We start from the raw sequence: 21120 nt of genomic DNA, 5'->3' as shown, positions 1-21120 counted from the left end.
CTCAAATTGTGAATGACTGAACTCTTTTTGTATTTGCTTCAATTTTTTTATTTGTTGTTTTTAAATTATGGAAAGTCAAGTCTTTGACTGTTGTGTGAAATCGCATATTTTAAATAATATTGCATTGATGATGTTGTGTTGAGAACAACACTTGTGGTCAAGTTTCCAGGACTGTATCAAGACCATATGTTAAGGTTTTGGCCAAAATCTGCACTATAAACCTTTACGGTAAATTGATGGAACATGAATAAAACATGAATTGCAAATGTTCTCAGAATAATAAACCATTCACTAAATAGATATAAATGGAAATGTGTACTGTACTACTACAGATCCATTGAAAAATAACCACACAAATGCTCTCCTTTGGAAAAATATAGAATCTCGTTGACTGAACGTCTGTCCGTACATGTAGACACTTTCAACACCCTTTATGAAAGGATGCATTTCTTAATGTCTCCTTCCTCTGTGTCCATTCGTATTTTATCTGCAAAACAACCAAACAGCCATCTATAATTCTCTGTTATGGCTTCAACATTAATGTAATATTTTTCTATGGGGTAATGGTCATGGACACCCCATACCTGCTATAGTCTTTTTGCCTATGGCAAGCAGGCCCTGGTAGAGCTCTTTAGCTGGATTCCTCTGGGCCAGCTCTGACCCATGGAGCCAGATCAACAGCATCCTGTTCCCATGGTCCTGGTAGCTCCGCTTCCCTACACACAAACAGTGAACAGACTAAATGAGAATGTGTCCACTTACCTGGTAAAATAAGGGAAACATTAATCAAATAAAGTTAGTGTAGTTAAAGCTTTCCTTGTTAAGTGGATTGTTTTTGGGACACAATGCCAAGTAACTACAGAACAAATACATCAGAATCCCTCTTACCATATATTTAAATGTTGTATTTGTAATCAGTTAATGAGTTCTCATATTTTCTGATATTCCTGTGAACAATTAACCCCTGGGCAACACTGAGCCAGCGGTGTTGTGTCACCTGTCCACTGCACCTCGATGGCAGCCACCTGCTGCTCAGTGAAGTTCCAGTGCAGCGCCAGCCTCTTCCAGTCACCCGGCTCCAGCAGGTGGTAGGCCAGGTGCCAGGCCTTACCGCGGACCTGTTTGCTCTCCGCGCGATGGTCTATTTTAAACGTCAGCGGACACTGGCTGTGAAGGTTCTCATTAAGCTCAGTGTTGGCCTGGAAGGGTAATCACATTAAGTCACCTCCTGAGAAAGGACACAAGCTTCACACACTGAGCACAGTGTCCAGAGACAAGCACACGCAGGCCCATGCTTATTGAATGCCAGAGCCACTTGTTTTGACTGTCAGGTAAGGTTGGGGATGGAAGAAACATAATCAAATTGACACTGAAATTGGTTGTCAAGCATTTCAGCACAAATCCTTTTTCCACAGCCAGCATTAATGGTATTACAGGGATTCATCTGGAGTTGTGATAGGAAATTAATAATCTGTGATGAATGTAATCATTGATTTCCAGCTCCACTACAGTGCATGGATTGGACAGTGCATGGACAGTGCATCCACTACCGCAACGTATTAGTCTCATTGATTGATTGAATGTACCGCATTTGATCATTTAAAAACACACATACAGCCATATCACTTATAGGGAGGACTCACATATAACAGTACACGGTCTATATTCTTTCACAATTATATAAGATAAACACACAATGAAGTGATTTATTTCCATTATGGTCCTTTATTACCCTCCTCCATGTGAAATATCTCTCTGCCTTGATGATCATGTCCACGATGATGACCTCGTCTGCTCGGGCTGCCACACCCAGTGCCGTCTTACCCTGCTGCTCAAAACAAGGCAGAAAATACTGAGTGGGAAGTTGCAGTGAAGAGGAGAGGGGTCAAATTAGCCAATTCAGGTTTAGATCATAGTTGTGGTTGTCCATGTTTCACCTTGTCAAGGAGGGTCAGGTCCATCCCAGCTTTCAGAAGCATGTCAACAATGTCCACTCTGGCCAGCTCTGCTGCTACATGCAGGACAGTCTGGGACCTCTAAGGAGGACAGACAGGAGCTCAAGGTACAAGTTGCCCTTAACCACAGATCTAGAGTCAGATTACCAAACTCAAACCCATAACCATTACAATGTCTCTAAATCATTAGTTGCATCCCAAATGCACCCTATTCAGCAGAGGATAGGGTGCCATTTGGGATGCACTGATGATTTCAAAATAGCATTAGTTATGATTACAACATTGATGTGGACTGAGTGCACATGCGTTGTACATACGTGATCAGTGATGTTGATGTTGCAGCCAGCCTCCAGCAGTGTGTGGATGACAGGGATGTGACAGTTCTTCACTGCCAGGTAGAGAGGAGCCTGGAGGTGCTGCCAACAGAGACACAACCAACATGGACCATTAGATAGAAACTCTCTGATGTCAGGTCACTTACTACTGAGTAATTACTAGGATAACATGTTGGCTGTATTCATGGTTGACCAAGACTTAGTACGAGTTCTCTATGCTCACTCTCACCTGGTTTTGTAAGTCCATCTGGGCCGAGTTCTCTATGAGGAGTTTCACCAATGACGTGTGGCCCTTCTCTGAGACAGGGTGTAGAGCAGAGCCTTGGCTCTAAGAGAGGAGTGGAGAGGTTCCCATTGAATGGTGGGTGTGTGTGTGTGTGTGGTGGTGGTGTGGTGGGGGGTCCCCTCCAAACTGGGTCTGGAGGGATCCTTCCTTTAATGATTTAGTAACTATGCCTAGTGGTGTCCATTTTAATGACTGGTTGGAGTGTGAGGTTGGTGTGGTTTGCTGGCGTACCATGGTGACAATGTTTAGGTCACAGCCTGCCTCCAACAGAGCCTGGACACAGTCCTCATGGGCAGCGTCAGCAGCCAGGTACAGAGCTGTCTCCCCAACCTGCCCCAGATACATCACTCATTGATCAGCTATTGACCTAAAGCAGCTACAGTATGGTGGAGTCATTGAGCAAACACAGTCACACATGCTGGCAATCAAACAGCTTCAGACAGTGTTTCCAGTGGGACTCTACCATATTGACTTCATCACGGGTATCAAAGCTCTTCAACAGTAGCTGAACGGTGTCCAAATGGCCATTGCTGGCAGCCAAGTGCAGAGGTGTGTCCCCATTCTAGCATTTAGAGAAAGAGGAAAAGCAGGAGGTTGGGAGGAAAGGAGAGAAACACAGTAAACGGGAAGGGGAGATAGAGAAACAGTGGAACAGTCATACAGCCTCCTACACACACACCTGGTCTTCCTCCATGGTGGCCATATTGTATGCCTCCTCCATCAACATCTGCAGCATCTCTACAGAGCCATGCTCTGCTGCCAACGCAAACGCCCTGTGTCCAGACTGAGAAAGAGAGAAGGCGGAGGAAGAGAAGAGGAGAGGATGAAAAAAGGTCAGCTTACTGAACAAAGGCAGCCCAACCAACATTTGAAATGGATGTAATGGTTACTGATACTGTATGTCTATGTAGTTACCAGGTCCTCTTTGTCCAGCTCTTTCATCATCAAGTCGTAGATAATGAACGTCACTATGTCGGTGTGGTTGTTGATAGCAGCACAGTGCAGGATGTTCATTCCCACCTGAGAACAGATAATACAACTCACCATCTCCATACATGACACCTCAAGACAATTTGACATATTGGATTCTCCATTGGCTATGTAGAAATTGGCTCGATGGTTGTTTATTGTAATTGACATCCCAGATGTCTGAGATGTCAGAGAACAACTTAGGTCTGACCAGCGGGACAAGGAAAGGGATTTCTGAGACACATTCAAGGCCTTCTGGATTCAAAGAGAATGTTTTTAACAGAGGCTCCCTACCACATTCTGAACACCTGGGTCAGCACCACCCTGCACAAGCAACTTCAGGATGGGTACACTCCCAAACCAGGCAGCCAGGTGGATGGCTGTCACTCCATGCTATGTGAGTATGTATGGAAGAAATAGGGGGAGAGAGAAAGATATATAGAGAGAGTGGAGCTGTTTCATTTTCACAAACCATGGCCAATCTCTTCACATGTCTGATTGTTTGTTGAAGAGGACAAGCTTAAAATTTCACCATCAGTAACAATGAAAAAGTGTTGTCTTCCTACCTTGTCCGCTTGATTGAGATTTGCTCTGCGCTGTAGAATGACTTGGACGGCCTCTATGTTTTTTCCAGCTACTGCATAGTGCAGGGCAGTACGATCATGCTGAGATCAATGCATGGGACAAGTTATTCAAACAAGTGACACAGAACAGAATATATGGTTATATTAACTGCAGTGTGGCTAGCTGCATGTAGCCTAGCGGTTAGAGTGTTGGGCCAGTAACAACAATTTTGCTAGTTCGAATCCCTGAGCCGACTAGGTCAAAAGTCTGTTGATCTGCCCTTGAGCAAGGGACTTAATCCTAATTGCTCCATGGTCACTAATGGCTGATCCCTGGCTGTGACCCCACTCTCAGGGGGATATGCAAAAAACACATTTCCATTTCATACTACACACATGGGTGAAACAGGACAAATATAAGCACCCCCTATTTGACCTTTGGTGTTCCATGGATATGAGGACTGACTCACCAAGTTCTTTGCGTCGACATTGACCGCCCTCCCCAGAAGCTTCATGGTCTGTACATCATTTATTTTTGCTGCGTCAATGTACTCCTTCTCTAGCGCCAACACTACAAACACACAACAGACACACAAGGTGCTTCACAATAAGACATCAATATGCATGTTTTTCTTCAGAGAAAATGTTTTTCTTCAGAGCGTGTGAAATTGGAGTTACTTTGAATAATATGAGGGTGGAATGAGTTGTGTGTGTGTGTGTGTGTGTCTGTGTGTGTGCCCTATACAAACACAGCTCTTTGCTGTGTTTGTAGAGCATTTATCTGTCATGGGTAATGATTTGACTGGATGTGAACACCCAGTGTGCAAAGAGCATATAGGGTATGCCTAACACACCTTAGAAAGGTTTTCCAACATGGATTCAACCATAGGAATGATCAGGGGTTTGGTCATGAGCAATCATCATTTCTACAGTATATTATCAAAACAGATTCCATGCTTGGTCATTATAATCAAGAGGATAAGGATATTCATTGCTTGCTTTGGTCTATATAAGAATTTGCTAGCATTGAATATTCACAAAATGTTTCTTAACATGTGATACCATAATTACAAGAACACACTTTACAATCCTGTCAAACAGGGCAATTGCCAGGCTCTGTTGCCTCAGGCTATAATTCTTACTTTTGATTTTGACCTTAACCTACCACCTTAGTTGTCAGTGTTTACTCAAATGATCTAAACAGGCTTTCAGTCACTCATCCATTTACATGTACGTGCCCACACACACGCATGCGTAAGCACACACACAAACCTGGTACTCACACATCTCTTTGTTATCGTAGCTGTTGTCTGTCTCCTCCGTCTCCTTGTTCTGTATAAAGTCTGTGAATCCCTTCACTGCTTTTTTCGTGTTTTCTCGTGTTTTAGGGTTCAGGTTTAGCTCCTTCAGCTGCGCCCCCATCCTCTCCTTCAGAAACTTTATCTCCTTCAAGGACCTTCTCTCCATAGTGAATATCTGGTGACTTCTTCCTGGGTCCCAGTCTGTCTCTGCTTTATACAACCTCTGCTTCTCTGCTTTATACTTGCCTTGCCAAACAACCATGTAGAATTACTGAATAAATGCAGACAGTCTGGTCAGGAACTGGACCTTTTCACTGGAGCAGTCGATACTGAGGAACCTAAAGAGAACTCAGCACTGTCAAATACACAACAGTCTAGTAACCCTTTCTCTGTGCATATCATACACTGAAGCTCTTCCTGCATAAGGAATACAAATTGGTGTGGGAATGGAGCAATGTATGTACATTCCCCGGGCAGGAGGGCTGACGTCTGTTTACTCTAGAAGCTCACACCCTTCACAGACACTCACAGTGAGTGCATGATAAATATTATGTAATGCTCTACCTGCACCTGCAGTCTAAGATTGGAATAAACTGTATGAGTGCAGATTAATTAATCCCATCTTGTCATTCATTTATTTGATTAGTGACTAAGGGCCTATATGTTTGTAAAGTAGACGATCATTATATAATTATGAATCTAAGCTCCAATCTAAACTACAACAGTAGTCTAGGCCATATATGTGTTTAAATGGATTTGTACTAGCTAGGGTTGGGCGATGTCAGATGTAGACTAACTCAGGGTTTCCCAAACTCGGTCCTGCCCCCCCCACCCCCAGGGGTATTCAACTCTTACACTACGAGGTCCAGACGGAGCCTGCTGGGTTTCTGTTCTACCTGATAATTAATTGCACACACCTGGTGTCCCAGGTCTAAATCAGTCCCTGATTAGAGGGGAACAATGAAAAAATGCAGTGGAACTGGCTTCGAGGTCCAGAGTTAAGTTTGACGGCGCTAGAGTTTCAGCATGCCACGGAACAGGTGTGTGTGTGTGTGTGTGTGTGTGTGTGTGTCTCGCGCACATGATGGACAGTCAACTGATAAGGAACAGGCTTTCTTACCATAGTGAGTTAGGTTATAAATCATGATAGGCCTAGTAGGAGGATATATTATTGGTCATTTGGTTAATTACCTCGCATGGATGGATTTTTCTGCCCACATGGATAATTTATTTCTTAATTAATAAGCTTAAACTTGTCATTATATTTTTCTATAGGCCATTGATATTGTTTGTTCGCTCTCTTTATTAGTCCCCTGGCTACCTTACATTTTTAGGCCATTTAAACAGGTTTTTGAGATGGAACTCATTGTTTGATCGGTAGAGAATGCATGCATAAAATGATGAAAGCGTACTATACCCCAAACTCATAGTCATATAGAATGGAGAGACAAGGGAATATAGCCTACGTTTTTTTTAAACAGCTAGACACAATATAGTTAAGGAGTGTCCGTTATAAAAAATGAATAGGTTTAGACTATAAGGCCCATGCATCTGACAGCGAGAGAGACAGAGAGAATATTTTCTGACTGTACATTTTGCGCTGAAATAGGCTATAGCAAATAGGAATAGGCAGATTACTCAGAATATCTCGTGTGCTGCCCTGACGCGCAGCGTCAGTCAAGTTCAAATAGGCTAAACCATCGTCTGTCACATCATGATGTTGTCACCATTGACGATGGCCGCCAATCATCATCGATAGACGATTCTATCGTAATATCCTAATTTGTACTGTACACATTAAATACTCATCACAATGACACAAGGAGAATAATGTATTGCTTACTCGTTCATTGAGCCACATTTACAGTGGTGGCAACTTTTATTTTCCATAAGAAAAATAGCCTATGAAATACATATTTGAATACAATATTTAAAAAACTACTAAATAGCCTATACTTCAGTTAACTTATGCAAAAATAATGCAATCTCATACTGGTATTCTATTCACAACCCTCTTCTTCACATCCATACTGCACAGTATGTGTTTAAAAGACTGAGGATCAACTCTATTAATGCTTATTATTCTTTTCATTTAAAATGGTGCAAAACACAAGATGCAAAAACACAGAGTTCCCTCATTTAGCAGAAGGTAGTAGTCTCTCTAGACACCAGGGTTGCCTCCCACAATGTTTCAAATCACAGGAGGACGGCTCATAATAATGGCTGGAATGGTGTAAATGGAATGGTATCAAACACATGGAAACCATGTTTGATGTGTTTGACACCATTCCATTTATTCTGTTCCAGTGATTACTATGAGCCCCTCCACCCCAATTAAGGTGCCACCTGCTGCCTGTGGTTTCAATGTTCCGGTTTAACACCTCTGTAAGTAATAGAAGGTCAGTTTGGCATAGAGGAACTATGTCACTGCCTAGGTCACTACCTTATCCGTTTGAATAAAAACAAAAATAGTAGCTAGCAAGATGGTGATCACAGAGGTTATTTTTAATGAGTGCATTTTGCAAGTGGTTAGTTTGCATCAACTACCTTCACTAAAACCACTGCAAAGGTTTTGCCTGCAAACTTATGACCATTATGACTTTAAAGACGGCACAAAAGACATAAAAACTCATATTATTGAAAGAAGAAAGTGCATCTTCAATGCTTGTGGTAAGCAATCCAAATTTCCAGCAATCCCAGAAGTACTAGGTAGGTAGGGATGGTTGCTAGTGAGGTCACCAGCATTCCATTCACCTGAGATCCAGGTAACAGTCAGTCATTATCACTGTCTGAGCATAAGACGTCATACACGGGATCCTCTGGGAGTTGTGTGTGTTGTCACCTGAGGTGCGTCACCTGAAGAACTTGTCAATGGTGTTCCTAGCTGGGCCAAGGGCTTTGGCCTTCTTAGAGGGGGGTGGGGGAGACAAGCCTCTCCTGGAAGTGTAGCAGAACAAAACACAGCACATTTTACTGCAGGATTCTCACTGTCTGCACCAGTATCTGCAACCATCTTATTTTGACGTACCACACAACGTTTAACTCATTTGTGAATGTGCTGACTTTCAAACTAATCTCTCGCTCTCTTATATGTGTAAGGAGATGTAGTCTCACCTTTTGCTCTTGCCTTTCTGTGGCGCTCTCTGCAGGGGCTGCTCTCTCTCTGTGGAGGGAAACAGGAAAAACTCCATCAGATTATCCTACCTGCCGCTAAAAACAGAATGACGACTGTCTAGGTCCGGCATGTCATTTGTGTTAATTTCAAAGCTATAAAGACTAATTTCCCAGGCAGGATAGTTAAGGAGAAACTGGGAGAGACCGTCTTTCCATTGTCAGGATTGAATGGGTGAAGAAGTGATTTACCAGTGGCAGAGAGCATGGCAGGACAGCCCCCACAGGGTGAAATGAGTTGTCTTCTTTCTCTCAAAGGGAATCAATACACAGACAGCACTGACCTCACACTGACCAAACAAATCCTTCAAGTTTTAACTATAAGACTTCAGGACAGTGTTTTTTCAAGTCCAAACAGTGTAATTCATTTTCGGGATGGAAAATGGCTTTCAGTGTAAACTTAAATGAATATAACCAGACAGGAAGTATGTAGAAAAGATAACTGGCCTACAGTCAGGTCCATAATTATTGGCACCCTTGATAAAGATGAGTAAAAAAGACTGCACCCGTTTTCAATACTCTTTCACCCTCCCCTTGTGAGGATAATGACATAGAGCCTTTTTCTAAAATGTTTTATGAGATTGGAGAACACATTGGGAGGGATCTTAGACCATTTCCCATACAGAATCTTTCCAGATCTTTGATATCCTTTATCTGCACTTATGGACGGCCCTTTTCAATTAAAACCACAGGTTTTCAATGGGGTTCAATTCCGGAGACTGAGAAGATCATTGCAAAATGTTGCTTTTGTGGTCAATTAACCATTTCTTTGTGGATTTTGATGTGTGCTTGGAGTTATTGTCTTGCTGGAAGATCCATTTGCGGAAAATGTCAGCCTCCTGGCAGAGGCAACCAAAATGTGTAGAATCTCTATGCACCCCGACACACCCACCACCGGTCTCTTTTTGATCTAGAAAAAAACCCTGAGTTTTACTCTTTCTTTGGAGAAAATATACTCCACCTCAATTTACAATCTCCTGGATTACATATTGAGTAGGAATAGAGGCAGAAACAGGACCCATGCAAGCACTGGGGATGAGACTGGTATTGGCAGCACATAAGAAAAACAGGGTGGAAAAGTCCCTGGTCTATTTTAATGACAATGGCAGTAATGCATGATCATACAGTAAATAAAACATATCTGAAACACTGACCTTTGTGGGCAGCAGGTGGTGCATTGTGGGGGGTGCGGTCCATAGACGCCAGTCCCCCAAGCTCATGCAGGACTTCCTGGTTCAGACAGAGGTCAACGTGTCGGTTAAAAAGGATGAGGTCATTGGTGTCCTGGGTCTCCAGACAAACTGGACAGGTGAGGGTGGGGCCTCTGTGGTCATGTGACTCAGGCTTGGGCGTAGTCATTGGCCGAGGGCCACCGGGGGACAACAGACAAACCCGAACATGAGGGTCACTTTGAGACGAACCATTCAGGGTGTTAGGGTCTGTACCTCTACATATAGATACACCTCCATTTGGACAAGTGTTAAGGCAGACAGGGTTCAGGCCCACAGTGTTTAGTGAAATATTAGCTGTACTAGTCTCATATAGAAGTAGTCCTGTAGTGTCCTCTATATGATCACCTGCACTAGAGTCCAATCGAAGGCCCACTGAGTCCAACATGCACCTACGGAGTAGCTCCCTACCTTTCTCCATCACCCCCTCCTCCCGCTTCCTCTCCCCTACAGTTATCTCTCTCTCCACCTCCTCCTCACAGACACTGGGGCCTCTCTCTATTTCTGTGTCTGTGTGGTTGTTTTGCCCCATAGTAACCCCACCGAGACACTGGTCAACATGTCTGTTGAAGACTGTCAGGTCTGTGGTGTTTACAGCCCTGAAGCACACAGGGCAGGTCAGACTGTCTGTCCCTGACTCTGGCTCTGTTGAACAGCATGATGAAGTAGATGCATGGGCCTCTGTGGTGCTGGCTGTAGGTGCATGTGTCATTTTGTCAGAAGCTGTCAATGCACTCATAGAGATGTGTGTCTCTGCTGATGTATTTGTATTCTTCTGAGTATGTGTCTGTGTGTCTTTGGTGTTGGTGGCCGATGAGGCTGGGCCCCGTCTGGTCTCTAAGCCATTCCAATCTCCATTCTCTGGTGGGTCCTCTCTCTCAACTTGCAGCCGCTGCCTCTGGGTGTGAGCTCTCTGCAAGAAGGACTGCTGGAAGGTCTCCCCAGTCCTCCCAACCTCCACCCCTCCCCGGCTGGGTACCCAGGAGTGACCCTCCTGCCCCTGCCTCTGCTGTACCAGGGAAGGGCAGGCAGAGGGCTTGGTCTGGCCTGGAGGCTTAGGTTGATGCTCTATCACAGGCTTGTGGGAGGAGATCTGGAAGGGGCTACTTGAGTCAGCCCCATTTTTTTGGAGAAATCCCACAATGCTCTTCTGCCGGGGTTTCTTGTCATCAGCGCTGGCGAAGCTGGAAACTCGAACGCCTGCAGACACGCAAGCGTTGATTTAAAACTGCAGTCAATTGTTTTAATCAAGCTTCAAGTTCAAATATATTAATTATTAACAGAATCAGTAGAATGTACTTCATATATTATTCTTATATACAACATACACTGCTCAAAAAAATAAAGGGAACACTAAAATAACACATCCTAGATCTGAATGAATGAAATAATCTTATTAAATACTTTTTTCTTTACATAGTTGAATGTGTTGACAACAAAATCACACAAAAATTATCAATGGAAATCAAATGTATCAACCCATGGAGGTCTGGATTTGGAGTCACCCTCAAACATTAAAGTGGAAAACCACACTACAGGCTGATCCAACTTTGATGTAATGTCCTTAAAACAAGTCAAAATGAGGCTCAGTAGTGTGTGTGGCCTCAACGGGCCTGTATGACCTCCCTACAACGCCTGGGCATGCTCCTGATGAGGTGGCGGATGGTCTCCTGAGGGATCTCCTCCCAGACCTGGACTAAAGCATCCGCCACCTCCTGGACAGTCTGTGGTGCAACGTGGCGTTGGTGGATGGAGTGAGACATGATGTCCCAGATGTGCTCAATTGGATTCAGGTCTGGGGAACGGACGGGCCAGTCCATAGCATCAATGCCTTCCTCTTGCAGGAACTGCTGACACACTCCAGCCACATGAGGTCTAGCATTGTCTTGCATTAGGAGGAACCCAGGGCCAACCGCACCAGCATATGGTCTCACAAGGGGTCTGAGGATCTCATCTCGGTACCTAATGGCAGTCAGGCTACCTCTGGCGAGCACATGGAGGGCTGTGCGGCCCCCCAAATGAACCTGCTTTCATCTGTGAAGAGCACAGGGCGCCAGTGGCGAATTTGCCAATCTTGGTGTTCTCTGGCAAATGCCAAAACGTCCTGCACGGTGTTGGGCTGTAAGCACAACCCCCACCTGTGGACGTCGGGCCCTCATACCACTCTCATGGAGTCTGTTTCTGACCGTTTGAGCAGACACATGCACATTTGTGGCCTGCTGGAGGTCATTTTGCAGGGCTCTGGCAGTGCTCCTCCTGCTCCTCCTTGCACAAAGGCGGAGGTAGCAGTCCTGCTGCTGGGTTGTTGCCCTCCTACGGCCTCCTCCACGTCTCCTGATGTACTGGCCTGTCTCCTGGTAGCGCCTCCATGCTCTGGACACTACGCTGACAGACACAGCAAACCTTCTTGCCACAGCTCGCAGTGCCATCCTGGGTGAGCTGCACTACCTGAGCCACTTGTGTGGGTTGTAGACTCCGTCTCATGCTACCACTAGAGTGAAAGCACTGCCAGCATTCAAAAGTGACCAAAACATCAGCCAGGAAGCATAGGAACTGAGAAGTGGTCTGTGGTCACCACCTGCAAAACCAGTCCTTTATTGGGAGTGTCTTGCTATTTGCTTATAATTTCCACCTGTTGTCTATTCCATTTGCACAACAGCATGTGAAATTTATTGTCAATCAGTGTTGCTTCCTAAGTGGACAGTTTGATTTCACAGAAGTGTGATTGACTTGGAGTTACATTGTGTTGTTTAAGTGTTCCCTTAATTTTTTTGAGCAGTGTATATGAAAGGTGATATTATTAATGTATTTTTTTGCCAATGGGACACCACATTTAAACCAGTGAGAGAAGGTAAGGTAAGATTACCCATGAGCCTCAGTCTCAGTGGCTGGGGGCTGACGTTGTCGATCTCAGTCTTCAGCAAGTTCTTAGCGACAGCAAAGAGCTCTTCCATCGTAGCAACAGCACACGGCAACGTCCACGCTCTGGTTTTCACCTCAAAGTTGACATTTTTCAGCTTCAACGTCACCGTCTTGCCCTGGAAGAACACAGAGCAAATGACAAGTACAGAATAAATCTGGTTGGACCTGGGGAAGGAGTCAAAGGACAGAACAGACATTGATTTGACTGATAGATGACACTAAGTGAAGAAGGGTCAAAGGCATTTTCCTAGGAGAGTGATGATCATTCCCAAGCAGCCTATTCCACAGGCAGGCTGAGGCTCACACTGGTCCCTGGTAGTCTCCATAATGGCTCTCCATTTCCTCCAGGTATCAAAAGTATATTAGGGCACAGTCAGGGGGTGATGGCCCTGCCAAGCCAGCTCTCTCTATCGATTGGGACGGGAACAGATGCTCTGGTAATTGTGTGAGATGCTGGTTAGAGACAGATTGAGTATGGGAGCCAACACTAGCGCTGCAATGTTTTAAGACCCCAAAATACCCTCTCTATAGAAATATACTTTCTGTTCAATAACCCTTTTCTGCTCTCTCTTCCCCAGAGGAAAGAGTAATCTGAGGCAATCTCACTGCACAGAGCAAGAGGCAGGCAGTCAGGCAATGGCTGTTCACAATGGTGCTGAATACTAACACCAGCCACAACAAACAGTTCCATGCGTTATGTACTGTCGAACAGCTCTGCATTTCACACAATAGCCACAAAAATACAAATCCTAGAGAATCGTTGTCTGATTTTTTTTTTCATTTAGCAGACGCTCTTATCCAGAGCGACTTACAGGAGCCATTAGGGTTAAGTGCCTTGCTCAAGGGCACATCGACAGATTTTTCACCTAGTCGGCTCGGGGATTAGAACCAGCGACCTTTCAGTTACTGGCACAACGCTCTTAACCACTAAGCTACCTGCCAATAGCTTATCAGACAGTGATTTTGTGTTTAAGAATATACTCTAAGGAAGAGAAATGTGCTATACAACTGGAATCTATGCTAGTAATGACCTATACTATTACTAATAGTGTACTGTAATCAACTGTGCTGTAGAGTACCTTAAGAGCCTCCTTCTGCAGGTCCTGAGCCAGGTCTTGGCACAGCTCCCTGCACAGAGAGAACTGCTCCTCTAATGCACTCATCTCTCCAAACGTCCTAACAGAGAATGAGGGAGATTGAGATGTTGGATATGGGGAGTATGTACCATTATTTATCTATGTATTTCACATATATGTTGTCAGAAAAGAAAAACAACCACCTCTCTGTACTCATGCTTTTTCTCTCTCCGTCCCTGTAAGTAAATACAAAAACAGAGACTCAGTCAGATGACTTGAACTAATTTTAAGGATTAATCTTCTGTATAGTTACGCCTCTCCTCTCTGCCCACCCCCCTCTGCTTGCCCGGCCAGAACCTCTCGATGTGTGTGGAGCCCAGGCCCAGGGAGATGTGGAGGAAGTGATGCCAAGACGTCTCAGAGAACAGCAGGGTCAGCATCGCCATCTCCTGGCCAAGATGGGAACAGCTGGTGATACCAAGAACTCCCAGCATCTTCTCTGTCACCTTCCCAATGCCTGAGACCTGGCACACCAAAAGACCATCATCTTTATTTGTAGGTCATCAGCCAGCAACCTGGTCCATAAACAATCTCCTAGAGTATGCATCCCTTAAGATAGGCTGTCTAGGTTTATGGGTAGGCGTACAGCAGCCTACCTTCCGGACTGGCAGGTCTTGTATGAAGTCTATGACAGCCTGTCGGTTAGAGGGGAGTCTGTACTGGCCGTTGGGTTTGTTCTTATCACTACACACCTTGGCCAGCATCATGTTTGGGGCAATGCCTAGAAGAAAAAAAATATATATATATAAAAAAAGAAACCCATGGCAAATGTGTTACATGCTTGATGTGACTACACACAGAATATGATTATAAAGTTAGGCTCCCTGAGGTATTTTAACACAACTAACTATGTAACTCTCAGTTGTGTCCAAAAAGGCACCCTATTCGCCTATGGGCCCTGGTAAAAAAGAATGCATAGAGAATAAGGTGCCATTTGGGACTCAGACAATGTGTCCTCCAAGGAACATGAACACACAGCGTCTCTCTCACCTGCGCTGGCAGTTAGTGAGGTCTTCTGCTCGATGCGGAAGCGCATCTCTCTCACCGCCTCCTCGGCACAGGTCCCAAACACCACCACGTCTCCCCCAGCAGCATCCTGCAGACAGGGGGAGGAGCTGGGGCTGTCCTCAAACAGGACAGGAGACCTACCCTCTACCCCTACTGTCTCAGGTAGGCCATCACCATGCTCTTCAACTAGAGAGAGAGAGAGAGAGAGAGAGAGAGAGATGGAGGGAGACAGAAATAGAAGTGGAGAGAAGGTGTGAGATAATGAGAGATGATTCACAGCTGATTGTCCATGTCTCTTATCTTCTGCTCCCCTTGTCACTCGTTATGCTTGACAGGTGGCAAAAGTGAACTAGATAAGAGAAAGAGACAGGGAATACACAGACATAGTTCTAAACCCTTCTAATTCACTTTCTCTGTCAGGCAGAAAATAGAGGAAGAATTACATGAGGCTTTTGCTATTAAGCTCTTAGTAACCCTCTCTCCTTTTGTTACATCTTCCATATAACATTTATCTGCCTTTATATTACATTCAAACTACTTACAGTCTACTCTCAAAGTTGTCTTACAAATGACAACTTTATCACAGTCCGTAAACTACAACTGCAATATTGGTTTAAAAAAAAAGCTATCCAACAGTGTAACAAACGACCATAACTCTCAGTTATTACACAATAATCCACTGTATTTAGACACTGACTCCTGACCTAGCACTGGCATGGATCTAGCTACCTCTAGCTGCCCCAGTGTTGTTGGTGTGGAGACGGAGACGGTGGGTACGGAGGGCCTCTGGCCAGCCCCTCCTCTGCTCAAGGTGCTCACTGATGTCCAGGAATGCTTCGTCGAGACTCATGGGCAGGAAGTGAGGGTCATAGTCTGCAAAGACCTCCCGGACCTAGCAGAGATTTTGGATGATTTGTCTCTTTGGGGAGTATTTATACATATAGTGTGTGTGTGTGTGTGTGTGTGTGTGTGTGTGTGTCAGATCCTTACTTCAGCGCTCACTGCTCTGTATTTGTCAAAGTTGGTTGGAACAATAACCAGGTTTGGGCAGAGCTTCTTTGCGATGAAGCCAGGCATGGCGGCACGGACCCCAAACTTCCTGGCATGGTAGTTGGATGTTGACTGAAGAGAGTGGACAAAACACATACAATTTGTAGAGATACATAACCTGGGGTTCAATATGGGATATGTGTTGTAGTGCAATAAAAGGACATCTTTCAGATCCAGTTAGAAGAACATAAACCAGTTCATATGTGAAGGAGAAAGATCCCCAGATATGAACCTCCCTCTGGGTAGCAATGATGAGAAATTCAACAGACTTGCCTTTCTTATTTTGACATCACATGATAACTGGAGACAATTGGTATCACGAATGAATGACAATCAAACAAAACAACCACTACACTTATCTACATTATTTGTCTAGTCTCTAGCAGGTCTTGTTGGTCATAGTCTTGCGTGGCCAGCCTTCTAAATCCTGTCTCGTTCACGAGAAGCCTTGGCTTCTGAGACTGTTGGTCACTATATACTTTGCTAGCAAATGAACAGTCCTGTTCATGGCTTATAGAATCTCACCAACATGCTCATGGAGCCCACAGCCATGGGTTTGTCCATCAGGTCAGGACAGTCTCTCGTCTCCACCGCAGCGTAGAAGGCATCCATATCCACGTGCACAATGACACGGCTCAGGTCACGACCCCTCTCCAGGTCAGAGGTCATCTTCTCCACCTACAACAAGACGTTAAGAGGTGACAGCTTCAATCAAATAATAACTAAATATACAGTACCAGTCAAAGGTTTGGACACACCTACTCATTCCAGGGTTTTTCTTGATTTTTTACTATTTTCTACATTGTAGAATAATAGTGAAGACATCAAAACTATGAAATAACACATATGGAATCATGTAGTAACCAAAAAAGTGTTAAACAAATCAAAATATATTTTATATTTGAGATTCTTCAAATAGCCACCCTTTGGCTTGATGACAGCTTTGCACACTATTGGCATTCTCTCAACCAGCTTCACCTGGAATGCTTTTCCAACAGTCTTGAAGGAGTTCCCACATATGCTTAGCACTTGTTGGCTGCTTTTCCTTCACTCTGTGGTCCAACTCATCCCAAACCATCTCAATTGGGTTGAGGTCGGGTGATTGTGGAGGCCAGGTCATCTGATGCAGCACTCCATCACCCTTACACAACCTGGAGGTGTGTTTTGGGTCATTGTCCTGTTGAAAAACAAATGATAGTCCCACTAAGCGCAAACCAGATGGGATGGCATATCGCTGCAGAATGCTGTGATAGCCATGCTGGTTAATTGAATTCTAAATTCTAACCTCCCGAGTGGCACAGGGGAGGGAATGGCCGGCAGGGATGTAGCTCAGCTGGTAGAGCATGGTGTTTGCAATGCCAGGGTTGTGGGTTCGATTCCCATGGGGGGCCAGTATGAAAAAATAAAAATAAATAATGTATGCACTCACTAACTGTAAGTCGCTCTGGATAAGAGCGTCTGCTAAATGACTAAAATGTAAATATGTAAATAAATCACCGACAGTGTCACCAGCAAAGCACCCCCATAACATCACACCTCCTCCTCCATGCTTCATGGTGGGAACCACACATTCGGAGATCATCCATTCACCTACGTCTCACAAAGACACGGCGGTTGGAACCAGAAATCTCCCATTTGGACTCATCAGACCAAAGGACAGATTTCCACCGGTCTAATGTCCATTGATCGTGTTTCTTGGCCCAAGCAAGTCTCTTCTTCTTATTGGTGTCCTTTAGTAGTGGTTTCTTTGCAGCAATCCGACCATGAAGGCCTGATTCACGCAGTCTCCTCTGAACAGTTGACGTTGACGCATTTATTTGGGCTGTAATCTGAAGTGGAGTTAACTCTAATGAACTTATCCTCTGCAAATCAAATCAAATGTTATTGGTCACATATACATGTTTAGCAGATGTTATTGCTGGTGTAGCGAAATGCTTGTGTTTCTAGCTCCAACAGCGCAGTATATCTAACAAATCATAACAATACTCATAATACACACAATCTAAAAGTAAAAGAATGGAATTAAGAAATATATAAATATTAGGACGAGCAATGTCAAAGTGGCATAGACTAAAATAAAGTAGAATAGAATACAGTATATACATATGAGATGAGTAAAGCAAAAATATGTAAACATTATTAAAGTGACTAATAGCAGAGGTAACTCTGGGTCTTCCTTTCCTGTGGCGGTCCTGATGAGAGCCAGTTTCATCATAGCGCTTGATGGTTTTTGCGACTGCACTTTAAGAAATTTTCCGGATTCACTGACCTTCATGTCTTAAAGTAATGATGGACTGTCATTTCTCTTTGCTTATTTGAGCTGTTCTTGCCATAATATGGACTTGGTCTTTTACCAAATAGGGCTATCTTCTGTATACCACCCTTACCTTGTCACAATACAACTGATTGGCTCAAATGCATTAAGAAGGAAATAAATTCCACAAATTAACTTTTAACAAGGCACCCCTGTTAATTTAAATGCATTCCAGGTGACTACCTCATGAAGCTGGTTGAGAGAATGCCAAGAGTGTGCAAAGTTGTCATCAAGCCAAAGGGTGGCTACTTTGATGAATCTCAAATATAACATATATTTAGATTTGTTTAACACTTTTTTGGTTACTACATGATTCCATGTGTTATTTCATAGTGTTGATGTCTTCACTATTATTCTACAATGTAGAAAATCGCAAAAATAAAGAAAAACCCTGGAATGAGTAGGTGTGTCCAAACTTTTGACTGGTACTGTATACTGTATAAGTTATACTGTATCTGTGTGTCAGAGAGTATAGCCCTGTACCTGTGCTTGAGCTTTGCTCAGCTGTTGCTCAGTGATGTGTGCTTTCTGCAGCCTCATCCTCTCAATGCGCTGGTTCACCTGCTGTTCCTTCTTCAGCTCGTTCTCATAGAACCTGGAGCCCTGCAGGAGAGAGGGAAACAGAGAGGCGGATGACCTCCAGTATCAGGTCATGGAACACTGAGAAGAGAACCCACTAGACCTCAACACAAGTGGGTTTGTCAGTTCCTGTGCAATTAGAGTAAGGTAACTAGCTAGGGTATTGACTCAGAGTCTAGGATGTTAGTTTAGGTGTTTGAATAAACAGACAGAAGTTCTCAACCTGTACCTTGGAGGACTCCATGATGATCTTGTTTATCTTGTCCCTGTCAAGGCCCTTCATTCCAGCCTTGTTGTCATTGAGGGCCATTCTGGAGAGGAAGCCCTCCCCACTGGAAGAGGAGGTCCCCCCTGTCGCCATCCTTCACCTCAAGTGAGACCCTGCATTGAATACATAAACCAAGCAAAATTTGCTACGAATAATTATGGTAAGTGAACTAGCTTGCTAGCTAGCAAAATATGTATTCATCCATACAAGTTGGTTCCACAATGTAAAGTAAGCTTAACAGCTAGTAACACTAGTTTCCAACTGTCTATGCCAAGAATAAATAATATTTTGTTTGTTTACGGTAAAAGTATCTTCTTTGCCTATGCCTCTTCAGTCTTGAGTTCTGAATTTGCTTCCGCATTCTACGTCAATTTGGAGGAGGTGCAGTTTCCTTGTTTACAGATGTAGACCACGCACGGCGCAGATAAACAAAACCTTGATGAAACAAATGCAGCTACAAACGTTTAACAGGTGAGCCAATGTTGTTGATTTATTAATATGTTCTTGACAAACAAGTGAGCCAATGTTTTATGATTCATGAATATGATCTACGTAACGTGATATTAATCCAGGTCCCGTGTAGCTCAGTTGGTAGAGCATGGCGGTTGTGGGTTCGATTCCCACGGGGGTCCAGTATGAAAATATATGCACTCACTAACTGTAAGTCGCTCTGGATAAGAGCGTCTGCTAAATGACAAAAATGTAGATGTAATTAATTTATTAAAACAATTAAATATCACAAACCGTATCAAGGGATTTTGATATAGACATCAGGTATTTTGCGCAGTTTCTGCATAGCTGCGATGTCCTATCCAGAGATAATGAAGGAATTTTCTTCCTTTCTCTACCATCTCTGACCTAACAACCACAGGCCAAGGTTTGTGTCGTCCCCATAGAGATGTATAGAGGACTCTTGTGCCCAAAACCTTATTTAGCATGAGCAGCGTCATTGAGGACTTTCACAATTTTTAAGTAGTCAACTGGGTGGGACTTCCTACGGGTTAAGGAAGGATCACATCATTCCATCCAGGTCATCAGGAGGGATCAGTCAATTAATTATACTCTTGAGCAAACATTCCATAACTGCAGGTGGCAGTAAATCACCAACCATGGCTTTATACATTTTCAAACAACACATTCCAGGTGGCAGTAAGCACCCTTTTAGTTTGTTAACCAACTCATAGCAGTAGTAAGAAGAATATCGAAGATCTTGATCACTTTTTTAGCCTCTCTGGACTAAAACCTAATTATGACAAGTGTACCATATTACGTATTGGATCGTTAAAAGACACAGTATTTACACTACCTTGTAGTTTACCAATAAAATGGGAGGATGGTGAAGTAGACATACTTGGTATTCACATCTCAAAAAATATAAATTAATTTACCACAATCAATTTCAATAGAAAGTTTGCAAAAATAGATACGATTCTGCAACCATGGAGAGCTAAATACTTGTCTATTTATGGAAAAATCCCATTGAATAACTCTTTGGTCCTATCACAGTTTACTTACTTACTAATGGCGCTGCCTACTCCAGACGACTCGTTTTTTAAATCATATGAGCAAAAAATATTTCATTTTATTTGGAATGCTAAGCCAGACAAAATTAAACGTGCCTATTTATATAATGAATATGAGTTTGGGGGGCTAAACATATTAAATATTAAAGCTTTAAACCTCTCACTAAAAGCTTCACTCATACATAAGTTATACTTAAACCCAAAATGGTTCTACAGTAGATTATTAAGAAAGGCTCATCCTTTGTTCAAAAATTGCCTTTTTGCCTTTATACAGATTACAACTTCTCATTTCCAACTAATTGAAAATGAAATGTTGTTTAAAGTATCGCCCTTTCTTAAACAAGCCATACAAAGCTGGTTACAATTTCAGTTTTATCCTCCAGAAAAGAGAGAACAAATATTACAACAAATGTTATGGTTAAACTCAAATATACTGATGAATAAAAAACCATTCTTTATGGATACAAATAAAAAAGGTATTATATTTATTAATGATATTATGAATATAAAC

General features: G+C 43.4%; 2 protein-coding genes across 2 annotated transcripts; both read right to left on the bottom strand.

Annotated features, from left to right (window-relative positions):
• Positions 1-62: 62 nt before the first annotated feature.
• Positions 63-5816, bottom strand: LOC311140979 (uncharacterized protein). Its single transcript, XM_084176243.1, has 15 exons — positions 5392-5816; positions 4579-4679; positions 4112-4210; positions 3840-3938; positions 3492-3596; positions 3256-3360; positions 3040-3138; positions 2808-2906; positions 2520-2618; positions 2273-2371; positions 1938-2036; positions 1733-1828; positions 998-1199; positions 585-716; positions 63-487 (listed from the first exon to the last, which is right to left on the bottom strand). The coding sequence occupies exons 1-15, from the start codon at positions 5669-5671 to the stop codon at positions 432-434; spliced, it is 1770 nt and encodes a 589-aa protein (XP_084032369.1). The 5' UTR covers positions 5672-5816; the 3' UTR covers positions 63-431.
• Positions 5817-7246: 1430 nt separating this feature from the next.
• LOC311141414 (DNA polymerase kappa-like) lies at positions 7247-19452 on the bottom strand. Its single transcript, XM_084176737.1, has 15 exons — positions 19387-19452; positions 19048-19199; positions 18723-18842; positions 16451-16603; positions 15866-15997; positions 15605-15767; positions 14858-15061; positions 14464-14588; positions 14165-14331; positions 14011-14043; positions 13811-13907; positions 12676-12847; positions 9735-11009; positions 8524-8572; positions 7247-8346 (listed from the first exon to the last, which is right to left on the bottom strand). The coding sequence occupies exons 2-15, from the start codon at positions 19177-19179 to the stop codon at positions 8262-8264; spliced, it is 2907 nt and encodes a 968-aa protein (XP_084032863.1). The 5' UTR covers positions 19180-19199; positions 19387-19452; the 3' UTR covers positions 7247-8261.
• Between the last annotated feature and the right edge of the window lie 1668 nt (positions 19453-21120).

Source organism: Coregonus lavaretus, assembly GCF_964263955.1.
Source record: "Coregonus lavaretus genome assembly, chromosome: 14".
NCBI classification, from domain to species: Eukaryota; Metazoa; Chordata; class Actinopteri; order Salmoniformes; family Salmonidae; genus Coregonus; species Coregonus lavaretus.
This window is presented reverse-complemented; position numbering and strand designations above follow the sequence as displayed.